The sequence below is a fragment of the Caloenas nicobarica genome, chromosome 1 (assembly GCF_036013445.1).
Source record: "Caloenas nicobarica isolate bCalNic1 chromosome 1, bCalNic1.hap1, whole genome shotgun sequence".
NCBI lineage: Eukaryota > Metazoa > Chordata > Aves > Columbiformes > Columbidae > Caloenas > Caloenas nicobarica.
In genome coordinates this window covers 122,788,448-122,810,398 of record NC_088245.1, presented here as the reverse complement: position 1 = coordinate 122,810,398, position 21,951 = coordinate 122,788,448, and the positions used below count along the sequence as shown (strand labels likewise).

The 21,951-nt window shown below is 40.7% G+C and overlaps 1 protein-coding gene across 2 annotated transcripts; it reads left to right on the top strand.

Annotated features, from left to right (window-relative positions):
- Window positions 1-1,602: 1,602 nt before the first annotated feature.
- On the top strand, window positions 1,603-21,679 carry CHAF1B (chromatin assembly factor 1 subunit B). 2 transcript variants are annotated; one of them, XM_065638918.1, is made up of 14 exons: window positions 1,603-1,669; window positions 2,462-2,592; window positions 5,314-5,446; window positions 6,177-6,294; window positions 7,781-7,884; window positions 10,157-10,253; window positions 11,952-12,036; window positions 13,022-13,115; window positions 13,713-13,782; window positions 13,860-13,951; window positions 15,432-15,594; window positions 16,724-17,146; window positions 18,713-18,804; window positions 19,288-21,679. In XM_065638918.1, the coding sequence occupies exons 2-14, from the start codon at window positions 2,467-2,469 to the stop codon at window positions 19,407-19,409; spliced, it is 1,719 nt and encodes a 572-aa protein (XP_065494990.1). In that variant the 5' UTR covers window positions 1,603-1,669; window positions 2,462-2,466; the 3' UTR covers window positions 19,410-21,679. The 2 variants fall into 2 exon arrangements, with proteins under 2 accessions (XP_065494990.1, XP_065494999.1); XM_065638927.1 differs by lacking the exon at window positions 1,603-1,669 and adding an exon at window positions 1,884-1,965.
- Window positions 21,680-21,951: the final 272 nt, after the last annotated feature.

Genomic DNA, 21,951 nt, shown 5'->3' with positions numbered 1-21,951 from the left:
CTAGTTAAGCAAAGGTGGACCCTCAAAGCCGGTTCAAGCCAGAAGATAAGGGAGCTGTGATCATCATCAGAAGCTGCATCCCTAGAGATATGTAAAGGAATGGCACATCTAGAGACAAGAAACAGCAGAATGTGAGAACCTGCTGATGCTTTGGCTATTGCCACAGAAACCAAGGAGTTTTTCAGCTTTCCAACTGCAGGTGCAAATAGTGGCTGGGAGGGAGAATAGACAAGACAGCTCCTGGACTGACATCCAGGCAGGTCAATGAGAGACAAAAACCATCTGCAAGGATAAGAAATGGCCCAGCTCACAAAAATGAAGAGATCCAATGTAGAACAGGGAGACCCCAAACCCTAATATTACAATTGGCCCAAACTGGTGTGTGAGGGGTGGGAAACTTAGACTGTAAGGGTGTAAATGCCCAAGGAATTCTTGTGTTCAGAGTGCCTCTCCAGAGGCGCCCAGCTCGAGGTGCTCTCTACCTCTATACCTTTCAAATAAATTATGTAAGAGGAATCTATGGAATTCATGCCTGAGACTCTGCTTTGGGAAACCAAGGGTGGGGAAACTTCTTCAACATGCAAGGACTTGCACTGTCCTGGCTTTCTAAGCCTAGTCATACTTGCATGGAGATTTTCATGGCCCTCTAGTTACAAGTCCTCTTCCTTTTTTAAAAAATAAAATAAAATAAATCTGATCTGTATACAATAAATCTTCATTTGTTCTCTTCTGCTTTCACACTTGTGTTAGACAGTGAGGCCTTCGGAGTGCAAGTTTTGGCTTTAACCACTTGGCCAGTGGCTCTTTTGCCTGTTGGCACAGGGAAGGCGGCGAGAAGCAGCGAAGCTGTAGGTGGTGTGGGAAGAAGGAAAAGCAGATGCCAGTTTCTACTGACGTAATTTTTTAATTAGTATTGGAAATGGAAAGGTTCGCATTTGAAACAAATGGGAATTTGGGAGATTGGTTGCCCGTCAAGCAGACTATATGTAAAACCATCTCAAATACAGCAAAGCCTTTTTTTTTTTCTTTTGGGGAGCGGGAGAGCACTGGGCTTTTTTAGTTTTTGTTTTGTTTCATTGTTTTTGCGGGGCTTTTTAATTGGAAGAAAGCTTAGGCCAGGGCAGATACAGATGCCCCATCCCTGGAGACACTCAAGGCCAGGCCGGACGGGGCTCTGAGCAACCTGATCTGGCTGAAGATGTCCCCCGTGGCAGGGGGTTGGGCTAGATGGGCTTTGAACGTCCCTTCCAACCCAAACTATTCTATGATTCTACGATCCCAGGCAGAAGAAACCGCAGCGCCAAACCGGCAGCGCTGCGGAGTCCGTGGATTTCCCCCAACGCTCCCCCCACACTCACACTTTTTGCTTCTCCAGCGGGGGCGGGCAGGGCCGCCAGGTGCTGCGACGGCGGTGCCGGCACCTCCCCAAACCGCGGGCCGAAAACGGGTCGGGGGCGAGCGCGCCGGGCGCTGCGCCCCTGAGGGGCGGGGCCTGCCGGGGCACCGCCTTGCCGCCGCTCCCGCTTCCAGCAGGGGGCGCAGCCGCACCGCCGGGCGCTCCTCAGCCGGCGGGCGGGGCGGCAGCGCGCAGGCGCGGGGCGGGCACCGCGCGCTGGGGCGGGAAACGCGCGCCCGCGCTGCAGCCCGGCCAGGCCGCGCGGCGCCGCAGGTAGGGGCCGGGGGTCGCGCCCCCCGCTTCCCCGCCCCCGGCCGTTAGTGGCGGTTGGTGCGGGCGGGGCCGGCAGCGCCCCGCGGTGCTGCGGGGAGAGGGGCCGCAGCGGGGGGCGGGCTGGCAGCGGGCGGGAGGCCGGCGTGCGGAGAGGCGGGGGGTTCTCCTCGGTGCTCGCAGGGCTGTCGCCAGCGAGCCCGTCGTGTTCCGTGTGGCTGATCCTCTCAAGCCGTCGGGTATCGCTGGTCCCGGCTTACCGAGGCCGCCGGGGCTTTGGGCAGCGGCCTCTCCCAGCGGTACCGTCCGCGGAGCAGCGGCTGCGCCTCTGCCTTCCTGCTGCCCCTGCCGGGACCTCCGTGCCTTTGTTTGGGCTTCTCGGTGCTTGGCTGTCGGTTCGGAAGTAGCTGTTGATGGACGGGGGTCGTGCGAGCCTGGCGCTGCTCGGCGGGGGCTCGGCCCTGCCAGGAGCGGGGCGCGGGCAGGGCCGGGGCAGCTGCGGGGGCTGCTCCCGGGGTTTGCTGTTAGTTGTAACCCTGCCCTGCGCTTCTGTCACGGCGTTTGATGCCGCTGAGAGACGTGGCTTTATTACCCTTCTCACGCAGTGCCCAGGCAGTAACTTTAGCCGTAATAAATCGTGCTTAAAAATTGGCTTCCTTAAACCATCCTTCTGTCGATTTCTGCAGTGAAATTGTTACGGGACCTGTCTGCAGTGCTCGCAAAATCTGTGCTAACTTTGATTGCTTTAGTCATAAGAAACGAGAATTTACCTGGTATTTGCTCGGTTTTCTTTAGCAAACATGAAGGTCATCACTTGTGAAATAGCGTGGCATAATAAGGAGCCTGTTTACAGCTTAGACTTCCAGCACGGAGCTGATGGGAAGATCAATCGGCTGGCCTCAGCAGGTGTGGACACAGCTGTTCGTGTAAGTTTCAGACTTGTTTGTTTTGGTTTTATAGCATGGGCAGCACATGAAATGGCATGTTATCCAAGGTGTGAGATTACCGGCTGGTACATGATACCCATGGTGGATGGTTTAGGGAAAGAGTATGAGATTGTATGGCTGTATACAAAACGACTGTTCCCCCTGCATGCTGTCCTTGACTGCTGCTGAGTGATGTAAATATTATTTTTAGAAAATTACCTGTATTCAGTGCTGGGTGATATTCCTGGGTAGTAACTGTCAACTTCAGGCAAGTCTTGTGGGATAGGGAGAAACAACTGAATTTATTACCTTTATGTTCATCAAAGTTGAATTTTATCTGCCATTTTATAAGTAGTCACTCGGCAGTATGAGATCTTTCTACAGCCCTTGTCACTCAGCTTCACAGGCAACTCTCTGAAGTAATTTCGTATTGGTGTTAGCAAACTTTGTTAATCTGTTGTTCATCCTTTTGAGAAGCACTTATGAAAATGTTGAGTAGCACAAGCCCCAAAAGATGTGGCTGTAAGATTCACCTTTGCAAAATCAAGCAATTGCTTACTCTCTTCCAGATTCTTAATGCACATGAGGACTGTCCCCATTTATATATTACAAATATGCAAGTTCTAGGGCCAGAAATTTTTCAGTGTTCTTTAACATAAAAGATACCCCTGCTACGTCTTCTTTTGGAGGACTATTGCATAAGGAGGGAAAGCTGCCAAAACTGCGGAGGTCTTTATTCAGGCTGCTTGCTTCATTGTTTGGTATATTCCTATCAAGGTCTGCTTGTTGGGTGTTGGTGGGGTTTTTTGTTGTTTTGTTTTTCTCTGAACTTAATTGTATGCAAGAGCAGATTATTTGAAACACCTGATGGGATTTAGCTATCTGTGGCCTTAGTCCCACAATATAGGGACACAACAGTGTTGCTGTCATGACTGAATTAGTTCACAAGTAGAGCCGTAGAAGTAGCGTCATTATGCTCTGTGCGTTCCAGTATTGCTGGTATGGTGTCCATATCATGCAACTGTCTTAATGCTGTGGTTATGATTAGTGGGGAACTGGAGCTATTATAATTCTTGCTCAAATCGTCTATTTGAAACCAGTAAATCCATTGACATTCAGGGTATATTGCAAAACTCTTCAACTTGTGGGGACTTCTAAAGTGAGCTAATGTGTTTTTTTTCCTCCTGTGGTACTCATGGGTTTGGTTTTGGTTTTTTTTTTTCAGACTGTTACTGTTTGTGGTTGACAGATTTGTTAACAAGATATTGTAATTCCATACTATTGAATCATTGTATTTATAGACTTGTCAAATCTCCTTGAAGCTAGAGGTTGTCGATGAATGAAGAGATAATGATGTGATGTATTTGGTCAGGGTTTTTTTTAATTTGTTGGAAATAGTCAGTAATATATTCAATCAGACTAAAAATACACTGCAACACAAATACAGCTTGTGGTGGGTTTGCCTTGGCTGGCCACCAGGTGCTGACCAAGCTGCTCTATCACTCCACCTCCTCAACAGGACAGGGAGGAAACTGTGATGGAAAAGCTTATGCATCAAGATAAGGACAGGGAGATAACTTAACTCGGTACTGTCATGGGCAAAACAGACTCAACTTATGGAAATCAATTTAATTTTTTGTCAATACATAATAGAGTAGGATAATGAGAAATAAGATCAAAACTAAAAACACCCTTCTCCCAGGCTCAGCTTCTCTCCTGACTCTTCTACCTTCTCCCCCAAGCAGCACAGGGCAATGGGGAACAATGGTTGTGGTCAGCTCATTATATGTTGTCTCTGCCACTCCTCGTTCCTCACACACTTCCCCCTGCCACCCAGCATGGGGTCCCTCCCATGGAATACAGTCTTTCACAAACTTTTCCAACATGGATCCTTCCCAGAGACTGCAGTTCTTCAAGAACTGCTCCAGCATGTGTCCTTTCTATGGGCTGCAGTCCTTCAGGAACAGACAACTCCAGCGTGGGTCCCCCACAGGGTCACAGTTCCTGCCAGAAAACCTGCTCCAGCATGGGCTTCACAGGCCCAAGCTCCTTCCAGGAGCCTGCTCCAGTGTGGACTTTCCACAGACTGCAGTTTCCTTCAGGGCACACCCACCTACTCCAGTGTGGGGTCTTCTATGGGTTGCAGGTGGATCCCTGCTCCCCAGTGGACCTGCATGGGTTGCAGGGTGACAACTTGCTTCACCATCGTCTTCTCCACAGGCTACGGGGGAATCTCTGCTCCAGCACGTGGAGCATGTCCTGCCCCTGCCTCTTCACTGACCTTGATGTCTGCAGGGCTGTTTCTTTTACAGTTTTTTTACTCTTCTCTCACAGCTGCTATGCCGTGTTTTTTACTCTTTTTAAAATATGTTGTCACAGGGGTGCCACCAGCGTCACTGATGGGGCAATCTTTGGCCAGCAGTGGCACAATCTCGGAGCTGGCTGGAACTGGCTCTGTCTAACATGTGGGCAGCTTCTGGTGTCTTCTCACAGAAGCCACCTCTGAAGCCTCCCCCAGCTACCAAAACCTTGCCACATAAACCCAGTACACCACTGTATCCTATAGAAGGAAAATTTGTGGTGCAACAGCAGCTTTAGATTTGAAAGTTTCAGAGAATAAGTTCAGAATGACTGCCCAAGGAGTAAATTGTGGATTACTGAAGTGGGGCATATATATTACATCTTGTTCCTGAAAACTGTCTGTAATGCTTCTGTAACTAGATATGGAAAGTGGAAAAAGGACCAGATGGAAAAGCAATTGTGGAATTCTTGTCCAACCTTGCCCGCCATACGAAAGCTGTAAATGTTGTGCGCTTCTCTCCAAGTGGTGAGATCCTGGCATCTGGAGGAGATGGTGAGTGATAATGTCTAAAGAAGCTACATTTAGGCATCTGGTGAGTGAAAGGATTTAAAAGAAAAAGAACACAGGAATTTTTGTACCCCTTTCACACTTCCAGTTTTGGACTCACATATACACTCCAATTATAATTAGCTAATGCATGTCATGCAATTTCTAAGTAACTTTTTTTCTGGCTATGTTTCTGAGAGTCTCTGTTTTCCAGATATAAAATAATTACTATCCCCTTTTTTTAGATTAGGAGGTTGAATGGATTGCCTAGCGTCATACTGGGAAGCTGTGGCGGAATTTGTAAATTTAGGCCTCTCTGTCCAGGGCCACCTGGATTCTTCAGTCACCATAAGGGCAGCACTAGATAGGTGTGTACTTCATGAAACTGAGCTGAGTGTTACCTTAGTGCGAGATTCTCAAAAGCCTGTAGTACAGAACCATAGTCAGCTCTAATCAAAAAACAGATTGAAAGCTAAGCACTTAACTCTCATCTTGCACCTGGGAATCTTCACCTTTTTTTTCAGTAGGTAATTAAATAATTTTAAAAAAACAACATTGCTTAAAATCAGTAGCTCACACTGGAGGCTAAAGCAGTCTACCACCTACTCCTCCCCACCATGAAACAGGTACGGCTTTTCATGTGTTCTTTATGTGAGGTAATTGTAATGTTGAACTAAATGCAATGCATTAACAAAATAGTGAGAAAGAAAGCAGCTTTATATTATTTATTCTACAGATGCTGTTATTTTATTGTGGAAGCTGAATGATAGCAAAGAATCAGAACCGCTAGTTTTTCAGGATGAAGATGAAGCTCAGCTCAACAAGGAGAACTGGACAGTTGTTAAAACTTTAAGGTAGCTTAATATTTTATGAGTTTTTCTCTTCAGTGTTTTTGATTCCCTAGTGGCTTTTCTCGACTTCAATGCTGTCTAAAATTTGCTTGCTCTAATATTCATCCTTTTATTGTCTTTAACTTTTTGATACAGTGCCAACCTACATCTTCTCTTGAGGCAGAAGATCTGGCATTTATGTGACAAAACTGACATGCTTTGAAATTGGTTCCTGAGATTTGCAGTCACTTAAAGCTTAGCGCAGAGATATATAAAGTAAACGTGAAGCTTTATTTACTAGCTTTATAGGGGAAATTTTGATCATTATTAAAGCAAAAAGCATCAGTAGATAAAATGGTTCATGCGGTTTTGCCAGATGATACTAATATCTCTGAGATTCGACCAATCTTCTTCAACTATTTCATTTTAATAGTTGAAAATCTGCTGGATTGTACAGCTTTTGTTTCAAGTGTACAATTGTTAATAAAACAGACACACAATGCCTGCTAAGACTAAGTATGTGTGAGCTGATAGTGGCTAAGGCATCAAACCACTGCTGGCAGTTGGAATACAACAGTGTTCTGTTCTCACTCTCAGCTGGAATCTGAAAGAAATTAGTGATTCTGGATTCTGAAATGCATTTTGCATGAGCAATGTGTAACTGCCTTGCTTTTTGCATAGTGTCTGTTAAAAGTTTTGGCCTCTTATCTGTCTATACTGATAAAATCATTAAGAATTTACATGTGTTTACAAAAAAAAAAACAAACAACCCTGCTATCCATAACTAATATAAATCTCAGCACTTACAAGGAATATGTGAGAATAGTTTCAAAACTGCTAGTAGGATTGCATGAAGAACCATCATGCTCCTTTAGGAACATTAGTCAATCTCTTAAAGCAAACAAACAAACTCAGTCCCTCTTCCCTAAACTTGATGTTGCAAATATTTATTAAGTTTATTAGACTGTATGATAAGTCTTCAAACAACAAGCAATACAAATTGTTTTTGACGGAGCCCGTCTAGGTGGTTATGAGTACCTTGCCATGTTTGTTCAACTGTATCTAAATCAACCTTAATTTTCTATTTTTCATGTGGTTCTGCTGAGTATGCATGTTTGGTTACTTCTTTTATGAAACTCATATAGGAAAGTTTTCTTGAATAGTGACACCTAATTTCTTTTGTGCAGTGTCTTATTTTCTGTTTGTACAAGTCCTAGAACTGTACATTTGCAGATCTCTAGGTACAAATTTATAAATGCCTTCAAAAGCAGGGTTTTCGTTGTCTGTGAAAAAACACCTGTTGAAAAGGCAGTCTTATTTGAATTAGAAGTAGGATGTGCTTTTTAAAAATGTTCTACCACCTTCCGAACATGGAAGTTTTTTTAAAAGCTGAAAGTCATGCTGTTTATTTTACTTCAGTGATGCTTTATTTGCCTCTGTTTTTAATCTAAAAATGCACAAAACTAAGTAGCTGTTAATTTTTAAATAATTTTTCTCTTCTGGATTCTAGAGGCCACTTAGAAGATGTATATGATATTTGTTGGACCTCAGATGGAAATTACATGGCATCTGCTTCTGTAGATAATACAGCTATAATGTGGGATGTCAGTAAAGGTAAATGCTACATTTATCACTTGCAGCTCCAGTCCTGATGGAAGTGTCTCGTATTTACGGAAAGAGTTGAAAGCATCTTTTCTTTTGTGAGAGACCAGTCCACTTAATTGCTAGACTTCTGGGATTGTGAGGCAGATAGCCCAGCATATAAAGATACCCTCAGGCCAGCAAAATTTACACTTCAGTTATCTGTTTACCTTTGAGTATTCAGGAAGTGAACTTCACCCCATTTTTTTTTCCCCCCCAAACTCCTACACAAGCATCTTGTATATTACTTACTCCACACCATTCCCCAACAAGCAAAACTTGACTGGTATCAGGTAACTAACTACCTCAGTCAAAAACAGGAAGTCAGTGTAGGATGCAGGCTCTGTTTTGCAAGATGTGACACTTTTTTTTTTTTCTCCATTCAGCAAAACACTTCTGTTCATGCTCGTCCCACTGCAGTGGAAGTGTTTGTATTCTCCAAGAAAGGTCCATCTATAAAAGTTCTGGTAGTACCCAGCTAGGTTAGGTTGCTTTACGATGGCTTGATGGTTTTTTTATTAGCAGTGTAATCATTACTTTCTTTTTATTTAATATGGAAATACTGAACTTTCTCTAAAGTTAACCTTTCGTCTCACATTTCTAATATTTAGTGTCTAAGAAAAATAAAATGGAGTCTAGGTTACTTTTTCAGCACACAGACACGTGAAAATACAAATGTTCTGCTGCTGATGTTTTTTGTGTTCTTGCTTTGGGTGCTTAACACCTCCCCCATCTGAACTGTCGCATGTACTCCTTTCCAAAAGTCTTTACCATAAATACATGAGTGTTTAATTAAGTGTGTGTGCTCAGAGCATAAGTACGTGTATGGGTATTATGACCAAAAGTCTCTTGCGTCTCATATTGCTTGTGACAACTTTAAAGGGATTTATCTGTTAGGATTATCACTAAAAAAAGGTGGATGACCTCTTAAGCTGATATGTTACTTATACATAATGTCTTCCATTCTCACTGCTTTCTTTTATCATGCAATTGATGCCATGGAGGGCATTTTGTCTCTAGGCAGAGAGACAGCTAGTAAATTGGAAGTAAGAAATCATTACTGGAAAACATAGGTTTTGTGATTGAAGTTGTAGGAACACGGAAGGAAAGAGTTTCAAGGATAGCTTCCAGTAATACCCCGGGTTAAAAGCTTGCATGATTTTAAAAAATATATACGTTTGGAAGAAAATTAATAGTAAAAATACATAGGGCTGTTTAGTACAAAGAGAGCATCACTGGCTTTAAGAAGTCCTTGAGGTACCCTATGAGCTGCCAACAGTTTGTATCCCGTAGAAATATTATTGTGCGTTTGGTCTGTTCTTACACTCTGGCATTTGTTGTTGACCACAGTCTGAAATGGAGTACTGCAACAGAAGGACTTTAGATATTCTGTAGCATGGCCTTAACCCTATTTGTGTAGTCTTTTTCAAGACATGTTGTCTTTGAAACTTGTCAGCTTATAGTACTTACTTGCCATAAAGCAACACTATACTAATAGGAAAAAAAAAGAAACATACCCACACCTGTCCCTAGTATTCTAAGCAAAGTATTTCGTGAGATTATCTGTAACTTTACCTCATCACAATCCTTTGGATCTGAGACATTCAACTGTGGAACATAAGTGGGGTTAGAGAGCTGATATCTTTGAGAGATCTTCATGACAGAGTAAGCTGTGGAAGAACGTGAGTTAGCACTGCTGTAAAATCGTTTCTGAAAGCTGCCCATGTGTAACTGTCAGTCAGCATGTGTATAGTAAAATTTTTTTCACCACCTGCTCTGCAGAGTAGGTGAGTTTATACAGCCCTAGATAGGAGAGTCTGGCTGTCTAGCCTCAGCTGAAAGTTATGTTTTAACACTGGAATTTCTGGCTCGGTATTCAGCCAAATTCAGTTAGCTGTGGAACAGCTAGACTAGCCTGAAAAAAAAATAATTTCTAACTCAAAAAAGTTTTGAAATACTTCTGGTTTTGCAATACATTCATCTTGCATGTTTAATGCCTTAGCCAAGCTGCTTATCTGAGTTAGTTTGTAGGGAACAAGCCTTAAACTGGTGTGTCACAATTTACCATATTTGTGAAGATTCTAGAAATAACGCAGCTATTTCCAATATTCTTATCAGGTCCCACCAAGTTAATAGTTTGTGCGTTTAAAAAAATTATTTTGAAACATTTTGTCTTGTTTCTGAAATGAAGAAATGTTTTAAAATACATTTGAATTTAGAATCTGGAAACTGTTTGTGATTTCAGGACAGAAGGTTTCAATACTAAATGAACACAAGAGTTATGTCCAAGGAATAACCTGGGATCCTCTAGGCCAGTACATTGCAACTCTGAGTTGTGATAGGTGAGCTGTTCATCTAAGTGTTTTGCCTTAGTGTTCTTTCTTACTTGAGGATAAATTAAAAGCAAGTGTCTGAGATAAACATGGCTTTTCTTTTAATTTTATTCAGATTGTTTTGTAAGAAGGTTGATGTGAAATTAAAATGATACTTCAGTTAATCTGCTTGTGGTAAATGATTCTTGAAGTCTGAGTGTCCTCTCTAAGCAGCAAATAAGCTTGCATAACATTTTGTAGAATTTTTTCTTCAGAAAATAAGTTTTCATTATATTGGTCATTAGAGATGCCAAATACATGTTAAGAGAGCGCTGCATTCTCTGGTTGTTAATGAACTAATAAGTTAATCGTTGTCATTTTACACAAAGATATAAACAGGTTAAGAAATCAATTAAAATGTTTTTCTGCTGATACCTTTCTTTTGTCTTCTTGCTCCCTCCATCCCCAACAGTTTTGTAAGTGATGTCACTGGGAAAGCAAAACACATACTTCATAAACTTGGCCCTTGTCAGAACTTTGAGTTGAGCTTAAACTGTTCACGGCACATGTGCTTCTCTGAAGGGGTTCACAGCTGGCTGATAAATGCATATCATCTGGCACCCGCTGCAAATAAAATTGCTGTAGCAGTGGAAAAGTAGTTTTGATTTAAGATTTGCAATAGGCTCAGAAAAGTGGTAAGTTAATGGCTACTAGGTCATTGTGAGCCTCTATCTTCTGATAATCAGTTACATGAGATTTGTGTGCCTTTATTAAAACGAACAGCAGAGAAACACAAGTAGTGGAATGACGCATGTGTTTTTCTTAGAGTGAAGTTGCAAGCGAGGGCATGAATTAATCTGAAGAGGGGAAATCTCCCACCCCTTCAGGTTTCAGATGCTTTTCTGCAAGGTTAGTGAGTAGCATCGGCTCAACAGGAGTCTTACTGAAGCCAGGCCATTTGCCAGGACTGAGCACTCACCAGCCTGGGGTGGGAAGACCTCTTCCCCCTTTTGGCAGACCAGCTTAGCTGTATGACATCCAGAGCCAGTAGTTCCACAACTGTCGCAAGCTGTCTGCCAGAGCCTCGCATTCTATTTTCTCTGCCCAGGACTTTTTTGTGGAGCTGTTTCAGAACATTAAATCAGCAGAAAGCTGGTTTTTTGTGTGTGTGCGTGTTAGGTTGGTTTTCTGCCAGCCTAACAAACAAACGTAACTTGGCGAATGCCAGAGCTGGCAGGAAGGAGAGGGTGGTGGTATGAGCAGTTTGGTTTGCTTAGGCTGCCTGCTCTTTTAGTGAGGTGAGGTCAGGGGAGTTCCAATGTCCTGTACGGAGATGTACTCCAGTTTTCATTTATTCCAAAGGAAACTGGAGCATAGAGATGTAGCTAATTGTCTTTGTGGTGAGTTGACACTCTGCAAGAACACACTGCCTATTACAGCACAGGTAGTAATGGCATGGCTGTTTGCTGTCCACCAGTTCCCTCAGTCCTCCACAAATGCGTAGGCTGGTTCTTCACAAACCTTGCTGAATCAAATAATTGTCAGTGTTTTGTTGGTTATTTAGCCGTCAAAACATGTCCACCCGATGGTGTCTCATGATCAGAGTTACAGTTAATGTGTGATTGTCATTTGTATTTGGCAGTCCTGACTGAGAAGTGAGATGCTGTAGCACTGTGTGAAACTTGAGGTGAGAGGAAGCTGTAGCTAACTCTGCTCTCCATCATGTAGGATCCTGCGGGTGTACAACACACAAACCAAGCGTGTAGCGTTCAATGTTACCAAGATGCCATCTGGATCAGGAGCTGAAGGAGAGGTACATTGTTTTGCTACTAGTGGTACTGGAGAATACACTGGGTGCTATTTTGTAGGTGGTGTTCTATTTTGTGAAACCAAAGGGGCAAATATTTTTGCATTCAAGTTATCTGTGTATCAGATATTTTTGTCTCTATTTCACCTTTGCATTTTGTAGATAGGGATCTCTTCAGGTTTCCTTAAACATTACAGAAACTACTAAGAAAGAACACTTGCAAGTTCAGTTGATTAAAGTAGTAACACAGTGTCTTTGGTTGTAAATGTTAAAAATTGTGTGGAAAAAATAATCTGCATAGTGAATTCTTAATAGGAAAACCTTCAAATATGTCTGTCAGTAGCTGTAGGTTTATTAAAGTCAGCAGCCTGAAATTTTCAAAAACATAGTCTGATTTTTAGGAAAAATATGAATTAGTGAAAACGTAGGAAATTCTCTCTCTAACCCTAAGAGGGAAAACAAAGAGCTTTTTTCCCCCCAAACAGTTCTAACTCATAGTAAAATAACACCTTCAAGCTGGCTATAACCTTTTTAAATCCTCCTATTCCTTTTCTTTTTTATTTTTGTGAAAACATTTGTAACAGTTTTATAGAAACTCAAGAAGAGGCCTGAAAGAGGGCATTTTGCCATCTTGCCTCTTTAAACATCTAATACTAGACTTAAAATTAAATGCCAAAGGAACAGGCTTTTACGTTGACCGTTAAATAATGTTGTTCTCCAGGTTATTACCACTTTTTGATTACCGGTCTAATGTGACTGCTCTTGGAGTGTTTTGATTAGTAGCTGAAGAGGGATCAAGGACTATTTTTCTTAGCTGTGAAGAATTTACAGCACAGCAGAAAGCGAGTTTGAAGGAGCTGTGGTTTTTAAAACATTTATCTTTTAAAATAAAAGTTCCATCAGGTGGGTTGTACAACTGGATGTTTTTCTCACTTGAATTCCAGCTGACATGTTCTTGGCACTTTACACAATCATATTTTCAATGTTACAGGCTAGGAGCTATCGGATGTTTCATGATGACAGCATGAAGTCATTTTTCCGCAGGCTTAGTTTTACTGCTGATGGCTCCTATTTACTCACTCCAGGTATGTGAAAACGGATACTATAACTTACGTTGTCTCTATTATGCTCTAGTTTGAATGTGCATCAAGATTGCTTTCAAACTGCTAGGGGACACTTATTTATCTTAAATATGCCATTCCTCATTCTTCCCAGTGAACAAAGTAGCGGCTCCACAATACTCTTCCGTTAGTAGTCCAGAACATCAACTTTCTACCATAATAAAAGTTCTGATGCTTTTGTGAGCTGAAACATGTAAATTGCAACAATACAGCTCTGTTAAAATAGGAATGAAGAATAATGAGTGGTTTCTTTTGACTGCTGTCTGTATCCTTTCTGAAGAACATTCTGCAGTCATAGTAAAAATAACATTTGAAGGAGGGCATCAATTTGCCATTGTAAGCACTGCTTTTATAGATGTCTGGCAACATCAAAAAGAAGCTTTGAGGGGGAAGTATATAAGGGAAACAAAACCAGCACTAAATAAATATTTTGTGTTCATGTTGCACAGCTCTTGCCCAAATGACAAGCCTGATTCCTGAGAAGTACAATGTTTGTGGACATAGTGTGTACTCAGTACCTTTTTGAGTTGATGAGTAATGTTTTAACCTTTATTTTTGCAGCTGGCTGTGTTGAATCAGGAGAAAATGTAACAAACACCACATATATTTTCTCCAGAAACAATCTTAAAAGGTAGAGTTTAATAAGATCAAAATATCTTTTTATTTTAAAAAAATGCTGTTTTCTGAAATACTGATTCTTTATAAAAGGCCTGTCGGTCACCTGCCATGTCCTGGAAAGGCAACTCTTGCTGTTCGCTGCTGCCCAGTCTACTTTGAGTTGAGACGAACATTTAATAAAGGTACTGTAAATCCTTCAGAATGTATGATTTTACAGCAAATATGTGAAAAGGCCAATGTGGCTGTTTACAATTTTATGCCCCAGCCTTCTAACATTCCATTAAGATAGCATTGTACCACATCTTAGAAGCTGTTTCCTGATTCTAAGACATTGCATTCACCTTATGTACCTTGTGAGTAGCTTTTGATGTAGTGGATAAATATTCTGACTTGGCCTCTTAGGCTACAGAAACATTGGTTAATATTTTTCTTTAACTTTTAACCGTTTCGTTTGAGTAAAAGTAAATAACTTGGCTTAGCACTAAAGGAGCAACCCAGTGAAATACTTTGTGTTAGTCTCAACTACCCACATCACAGAAGCACCAGAGAGTTGGTGTAGTTTGCAGCAACTGTTGCTGTTTATTCAAGGAGGCCAAACCTGAAGCAGTGCTGTTGTTACTGGCCAGAACAGGAGTTCTGAGTTGGGGAAAGGATTGTATGAAGTTGCATGAGAACTTACCTGGAGATTGAAATCCAACCTTACTGTGAGTCCAGTGGGTCCAAGAGTGTTCATTAACAAGACCAGTCTTGGCTCTGGTGAAAAGGCAGAGCTTTGCTGCATTCTTTAGGGGGCCAATTTGTAGTATTCCTTACAGAGTTTAGAGATAACCTGTTGTTGTGTCCGTATTTTCGTCATAATCTTTAAATTCATTGTAATGGTGTGATGCAGCGTAAGGAGCTGAGTGTCTGTTGCTGGTCTTTGTAGTTCCTCTAAATGGAGTGTTTAGTTACTGCAACATACACCTAGAGAAGTGAAAATCTACATTAGTATGGAGGTCTATAGATATGAGTACCTTACATTATGTTAATGATCTGTCTATTTTAATGCATAGCTTCCATAATCAAATAGAACTGAATGGGAGCTCTATGTGTTAGGAATTTCTGAAAGCAGCTAGCTAGCTAGCACTCAGCTACCAGTGGAAGTTGGAATAATTTGACTTTACAAAGAACTAACATTGCAATGAAAATACTAGGTAGGAGCTGAACCCAGGATAACAGAAAGAGTGCTAAATCCATTATTTTGACTGAATCACACAGGGTGTAACTCTGCATAAATAAATATACAGAAATTTATTGTGACCTTGACTTACGCTATATCCTAAGGTATATTTGTTTGGACTTTTATACTAAATTCCATATAAATATGCTGAAAAATTTCAGTTGGAAAATATGACAAACTTTGCAAAACAAAATAATAGTGATCCAGGTGGACAAACCTGCCAATTTCTCTGACTTAAGTTTAGACAAGGGCAAACATCAGGCAACAGAAATGTTATGCTTGACATCAAACTTTACATTTTATAGAAGTGCTGTTTTCTCAACTGTTATCTTATACTGATCAATAATGAAATCTTTCTTAACATTCATGACTAAGCTAGTGCAGTTACTACCTTGCATTGAATACGAGAGAGTTCTCAATGTGTTCATTTCTTTGCATTCTAGATGAAATCGGTCAGAAATCAGCTCCTACTCTATTTAATCTGCCCTATCGATTGGTGTTTGCTGTTGCTTCAGAAGATTCTGTGCTTTTTTATGATACCGAGCAGTCCTTCCCCTTTGGTTATGTTTCTAATATACATTATCACACCCTGAGTGACATTTCATGGTAGGTGATTTTTCTGTTGTTTTGTTGTGATGGAAATGTGCTTTTTAAATGTTGAAGTTCTGCACATCTTGTCTGTCTTTGTTTCTTTCATGGCACATATGTGGTCACTGTCATCACAGTGTCTGAACAGCAAGACCCCTCTTTTTGCCCTGTAAACTGGAGAGTTATGGTTCTTTTATCACTTGGGAAACAATGTGCAAACACCCCGAGGGCAAGCAGATGTGCTCTTTTTATAAAAGTTAATGAAAAGTACTCATTGTTCAGGCAGTGTAACTAGTAATAATGAAGTTATTTGAAGGTTTTGGAAGTCCTATCTTTGAGTTCGGGTGTCTGTATGCTGGCCAAATTCTGCTTTATCTGCACAACTCCGTTTAGTGGTTCTTCATGTGTGGGACAAAAGTAATTTATCTGACTTAATGTGGGAAGTGAGGACTGGAGCTGCCAATTGAACCCAAGTCTTGAAATCAGGTTACACCCCTCTGCTGGACAAGGCTTCTTCTCTCATGTCTTTCTAGCCAGTATACCTAAGCTGAGGACCATGTGGAGGCCTCTTTTTCAGAAGTTATAGTGAATGCTCAGACACTGTGAAAACCATTGTCTGCTAGGAGGAGGGGTGTGGAAGAGAGTAGAAAATCAAGTGGTTTTAATCAGTGATAGACCTTTCTTGGTGAAATGAGCATGAAGGGCCCATTCAGGTGAGCACTACGGTGATTCTGAGCATTGCCTCTTAGCACAAGAAGCACAGCCAAAGAGCTTGAACTGCTCTTTTGGTCTGAATGAGGAGAGTTCAGCGGTATTTCAGAAACTGTGGCTGAAGATTTGTGTACCTTCAATTGAACCATATTTTGTGCCAGCTCAAATGCATGTGGGTGCTGGCAGCAGCATATTACACGTGATCACAGAAGACACCAGAGAGATTAAATCAAGTGTGAGGGCCAAAATTTAGGGTCTTTTGTTTATTTGAATTGAATGTCTTTCACTTGACCGTAGTTTTATTTAAATGTATACATTTACTTGAGGAAGAGAAGAGGAAAAGACAGATGCAGCATGTGCTATAGATTGGTGGGTCAAGGGTTGAAGAAAAGTTCTGACCCTTCCTCTTAATGAAAAAAAAAATTATCACAAATAGGTCCAGCGATGGAGCTTTTCTTGCTATTTCTTCTACGGATGGATACTGCTCATTTGTTACCTTTGAGAAAGATGAACTGGGAATACCACTGAAGGAGAAGCCACAGATAAAGGTCAGGACTCCTGGGGCAGCAGAGAAAAAAATGAAAAAGGGCCAGTCGCACAAAGTGATTTCCCCAGGCTCTAGGCTGACAGAGGGGACCCCTCCCAGCAGGGTGACTGATCCCAGCACTCCAACTCTGCAACCTAGAACACCCACAGCTGCCAATAAGGATGTGTCTTCCACACCTGTTGGCATAAAAAGTGTTCCGGTCTCATCCTCAGACGAGAGGAAAATCAGCCAGCCAGCCAGCCAGAGCACTAAAGTAAACCAGCCCAGGAGGATTACTCTCAACACTTTACAAGCATGGAGCAAGACGCCAAGGTGAGATTTATATTGCTGTTTCCAGTCATAAATACGAAGGCCAAGACAAGCTGTGCTTGTGCTACGTTTCAAGGGTTGAGATTTAGACATAAATTCCCAGCCCTGTGTCTTGGTGGTAGCAGCCTTGACATGGAACTTTTTGTTCTGGTTGTACTGCAACTGAAAGGTCAAAATGCCTCCTGAATCCTTTTATATTTCTGTCTGAAACAGTGAGGCATTAGCAAAGCTAATCTGTTATGCCTTGTCCATAGGGCAGCAACAGGTGTCTGTCTTCAGGTCCTGTTTTCTGTACAAAGATGGTACCTGAAGCCTTCAGCTGACAAGGATATTTAAAAACCCTTCTGAGAAGAAATATTTTAAGAAGAGTGCAACTCTAGACAGGCTGTCAGTGTGCACAGTCATGGATGTGGGACTTGATGCATTGGTTGAGGTTATTTCCTAAGGTGAAGATCTAGAAGTTTTTAGAAATTACCTGTAATCCCTGCATTGATTGTCATGCAGCCTGCAATATAAGATCCTGAGCTGGTGTGCAACAGTAGTGAAACAGTCATGCAAATGAAGATCTAGACTTTGTCAGCAAAACAAGGCTACTTTATAATTAAAGGAGTTTATTAGAATTTCTTATAGGAGTGCTTTAATGTAGGTGGTTAGGGAGGAAGTGGTGAATACAAAAGCAGGATACTGGATTTCATCAACAACCACAAAGAAAAATATTGGACAAGATTGTTACAAGATGATGGCTTTCTACACACGGATGTTCATCTCTACTGGAACTGTTATAACAAATCAAAGGGTCGTAGGTAGTTGAAAGTGACTTTTGCTTGTAGGGCGGTGGGGTGACTGATGGAGTTAATTAATCATTTTGAGAGAAAGGAATTATATTTAATCCTATCATAATGATGCCATGACTGTCATCTTGTAGTAGCATGATGCTACCTGTAAGATACTTTTTTTTCATATGGTTTAGTTAATCCTCTGCCAATTTTTAAGTGCCATCCAGAAGAGATTCAGCAGAAGAAAATAGAAAATGTGACATAAAGAAAGGACATGTGGTTGGTTGGTTGTTTTGTTGTGGGTTTTTTGGTGGTGGTCGTGGTTGTTTGTTTTTCGTCCCAGTAATTGTTAGTGGACCTCAGTGGGCAAAAGAATTCCCTAGAGTTTAATGCATCTGAAGTATTAACATGGGCAGGGCTAGCAGAGGAATGATGAGCTCTTCCAGTGGAACTGGAAGCCTTACCAGGTACCAAGAAATGGGTTTAAAACCTTGCCTTTGCAGCCAGTCTTAATTTTAAAGCATTTGACTAAGATACTATGCTCCGAAAATTGACATGAAGCATTGTGTCAGATGTAACATATGCAAAGGTACTTTCTCGTGAGAAAGATGAATAGTGGTATTTAAAATACTTTAGAAAATGCTCAGTTCGACATATTACAAGAAGGAAAAAAGCACGGTAAAATATATCTAACCTACATCTAAATTTAACTGGTTCTATCTAAAGTCAATCTTTAAAGTATTTGTGGAAATAGTGGCTTTAAAGCACTTGAACTGTCTCTACTCTTTTAAAGGAGAATAAACTTGATTCCACTGAAGGCAGATACACCAACCTCTGCATACACAGATACAGTTCCTGTACCTTCTTCCTCAGAACAAGAACATGGTAAGCTTTTGTGGCTAGTAATATCCAACAAAGTCTTTCGCCAATCAGTTCTTTCCATCATAGACTTCTGTTCTAAGCTATGAAGCTCTTGAATCAAGCACAAACCTAAACCTAGTGTCAGATTCTGAAGCTTCTTCATTGTCTTGCTGTGTTTGGAAGGTGCTTTTGACAATACGAAATGTGTTCACTGCAGTTGCTCTTGGATATCTACTTATGTGACAATATATCACAATGTTTTTTCTAGTAATGGGTGTATTAGCTGACACTGGAACACTGAAGAGCAAATTTACTTGAGTGCAATGTCTACCAGGTCATACTGGTAGGTTTTAAAGACCCTTGTACTTTCAGCAGATTATTATTTAAGATGCTGGGCTCTCTCAAATCAGTTTCTTTTGTGAGTGCTGGATCGTTTGTGAATTCAGCAAAATTATTTACTTTGTTAATGTGACTTTACTTAAATGATTTCTTATCTGCCTGTTTCAGAGAGGCCATTACCATCTGATGACAGTCTCCAAAATCCCCCAGCATCTAAACGTCCTAGAACTGAGGAGATGTCTCTTCCTACATCTGCTGAAGATCAAATCGGTTGCAATTCAAACAAATGAAGACTGAGCTTCTAGTAGACTCTTCACAGTCTGAAGGCAATGTAGCCATATCTGAGAGTGCATTTCTTTTCACAAATGTTAAAGCCTCTGTTCCTGATTAAAGTACCATGTGCATATGTGACATACCACTGTGAAGAAAGAAGCTGGCAGTAGAAGACACAGGTTTCAGGAATGTAGCTTTGCAGAACAAGAAATAGTTGGGAAGTGACTTCTAAGTGCATTTCTACTTCTCGAAGGCAGCATTCTTCAAGAAAAGCCACAGCTTAAGGAAATCAGGGTATTGAAAAGTCATTCAGTAACGTAAGAGTCTCCATCATTGTCCTGAAGTTGATGTTTATGAAGTATTATGTCTTCCAGCAACCTGTCTGGCAAAAGAATAGAATTTCTAAGTACTTAAATGGATTCATAATGATTTGATGTAGTTTAAGATTAAAAAAAAAAATCAAGAAACAGTTTCATTCAAGCATCTTGGCTTACATGTTTTAACAATGTGCAAATTAATTCATGCTCTTCAGTATATGTGGAATGGAAGCTGATGTTCACGTGCTCTGCATGCAGCAGCATACAATATGACTGCTATGACTGAAACAGAAATCAGGACCTGTAACTGCAAGAAACAAGAAAGAAAAAGGAAGAAACCCTCTGAAGACCTGTTTTAGGCATTAAAGAGCAGAATAAAATTCTTCATTGTTTAGTTTCCGTATTTTAAAAAAATGCAGATGTGAGATTTTGCTGAGGCAGCAAGGTTTGAGCATATGCATTAGAAGTTTTCCCCTTTTTGTTTTTCCAAACCTTAAATCCCTTAGCCAATAAAATGTAATATAAATCCAGTGTACAGTAGCCTTGTAGAAGTTATTTTCTTTTTAGCGTTTAATACTTGCTATGTAACTGAACTAAGACATGTAGATTGAAAACAATGAGACCAAAATATTTGAACATCACCACACTTGATTTTCTGTGGCATGCAAACTTGTCCTCCAGAAATAGAATGCTCAGCCACAACATTCTGACCTTGTCCACTTCATTTTCTTTAACATTATGTACTTGTCTTTAAAAAGATAACTCTTAACATGTGAACAGTCATTCTAGCTGATAGTAGCAACTATAGGAATTTTCTTTTGTCATTTGGCCTACTCTTTTGTCATTTGAAATTCCACAGCACACAGGAGGAGAAAGCTGCAATTCACGTTAAAGCTCTTCGTCTTTCATTCTTCCCTGGATTTGGTTGGGTTTGAGATGTGTAATTAGTGTTTGTTTTCTGTCAGTTTCTAAGGAAGTGGACTAATACTTTAGAAAAGCAGAAATACAAATGCTTCAGAAGTGATTCATAAAAGTACCTATGTCAGAGTGTTTCAAGCAAATGAAGTATGTTGCCTACAATTCAACATAAATTAGTAAGTAAAGAGTTGCAGGAAACTAATGGTATCTTTGCTTTCAACCACAGAGATGAGAATGGAGCTTCACTAGACTTACCCAAACCTGTGTTTCCTTCTTTTCTTCTAGTGAGGAATATAAAGACTTAATTACCAATCAAAGCTGCATCTAAAACCTTTTTTCCCCAAAAAAGGTTTACAGATATTTCTAACTTAAAGTTTGTAGAGCTATTTGAATTGATAGCTAAAGCAGATATGCATTACTGGACTTGCTATTTTATGTTTCGTTCAGTTTGAGTTATAAGAATCTTAGTATTTCATCTTTCTGTGGGACAGGGACCCACTTAGTACAGTACTGCAATGTTTTGTTTTGTGCATTGCAAAGAATCTTTTGAATTCACACCTACACTTCTAAATACTAATTACAAAGCTATCCTCATGGGTTTTTTAAAATTTTATTCCTTTTTTTTAACATAGTGTATTTCAAAGTAAACTACATTTTCTGTTGAAAATGAATACGTTAGGTGTATTATTTTAGTGTTATTGGCATACCTGGTCTCTGTGGTCTTCAGATGCAATTAATGGCCAGAGTGTTCATCTTTATTTCATACCATAACCTTATTCAGGTGACATCCGCATTTGTTTATATGGTGGCTCCTTGACTGGAGATTATTTCCACATCATGATATCTGTCAGAATGCTCTACCTGGTGTTTTGTCTTCCCTGATAGGATTTTTTTCTTTCCTTTAGTTCTCTCTTGCCAGTATGATTTCCAGCTTCGCTGTTTATTCTGTTATTTACTACTTTGTTATAAATTTTATACAGCACTAGGTTTTTAACCTGTTTCTATAAGTGGATGCCATCGTTCATGTAATAAATTACAGTCTTTAACACTATGACAGTCAGAACTGTTGATTTCCTGGGTTTTATGATCCCTGTTTTAGTCTCCAAGGGGCCATCCCCACATAACATTCATACTTAAGACACTGAAAACTATTCTCACACTGTTTATAGAACATGGGTTTGTGTTTTGTTCTCAGTCTCGCTCTGCTCCAAGACAGAACATGCCCAGTACTATTTCTGCTCCTTCTTTACCGCTTTGTAAATCAGTTTAAACCCCATCATCTCTTGCAAAACAAAGGACTCATTAGCGGTGTGTGTTAGGCCTT

Coding starts and splice junctions, on each gene's coding strand:
- CHAF1B (XM_065638918.1), top strand. CDS start 2,467: ATGAAGGTCATCACTTGTGAAATAGCGTGGCATAATAAGGAGCCTGTT. Junction 6,295..7,780: donor ACAGTTGTTAAAACTTTAAG/GTAGCTTAATAT, acceptor TCTGGATTCTAG/AGGCCACTTAGAAGATGTAT. Junction 13,116..13,712: donor CTCCTATTTACTCACTCCAG/GTATGTGAAAAC, acceptor TTATTTTTGCAG/CTGGCTGTGTTGAATCAGGA.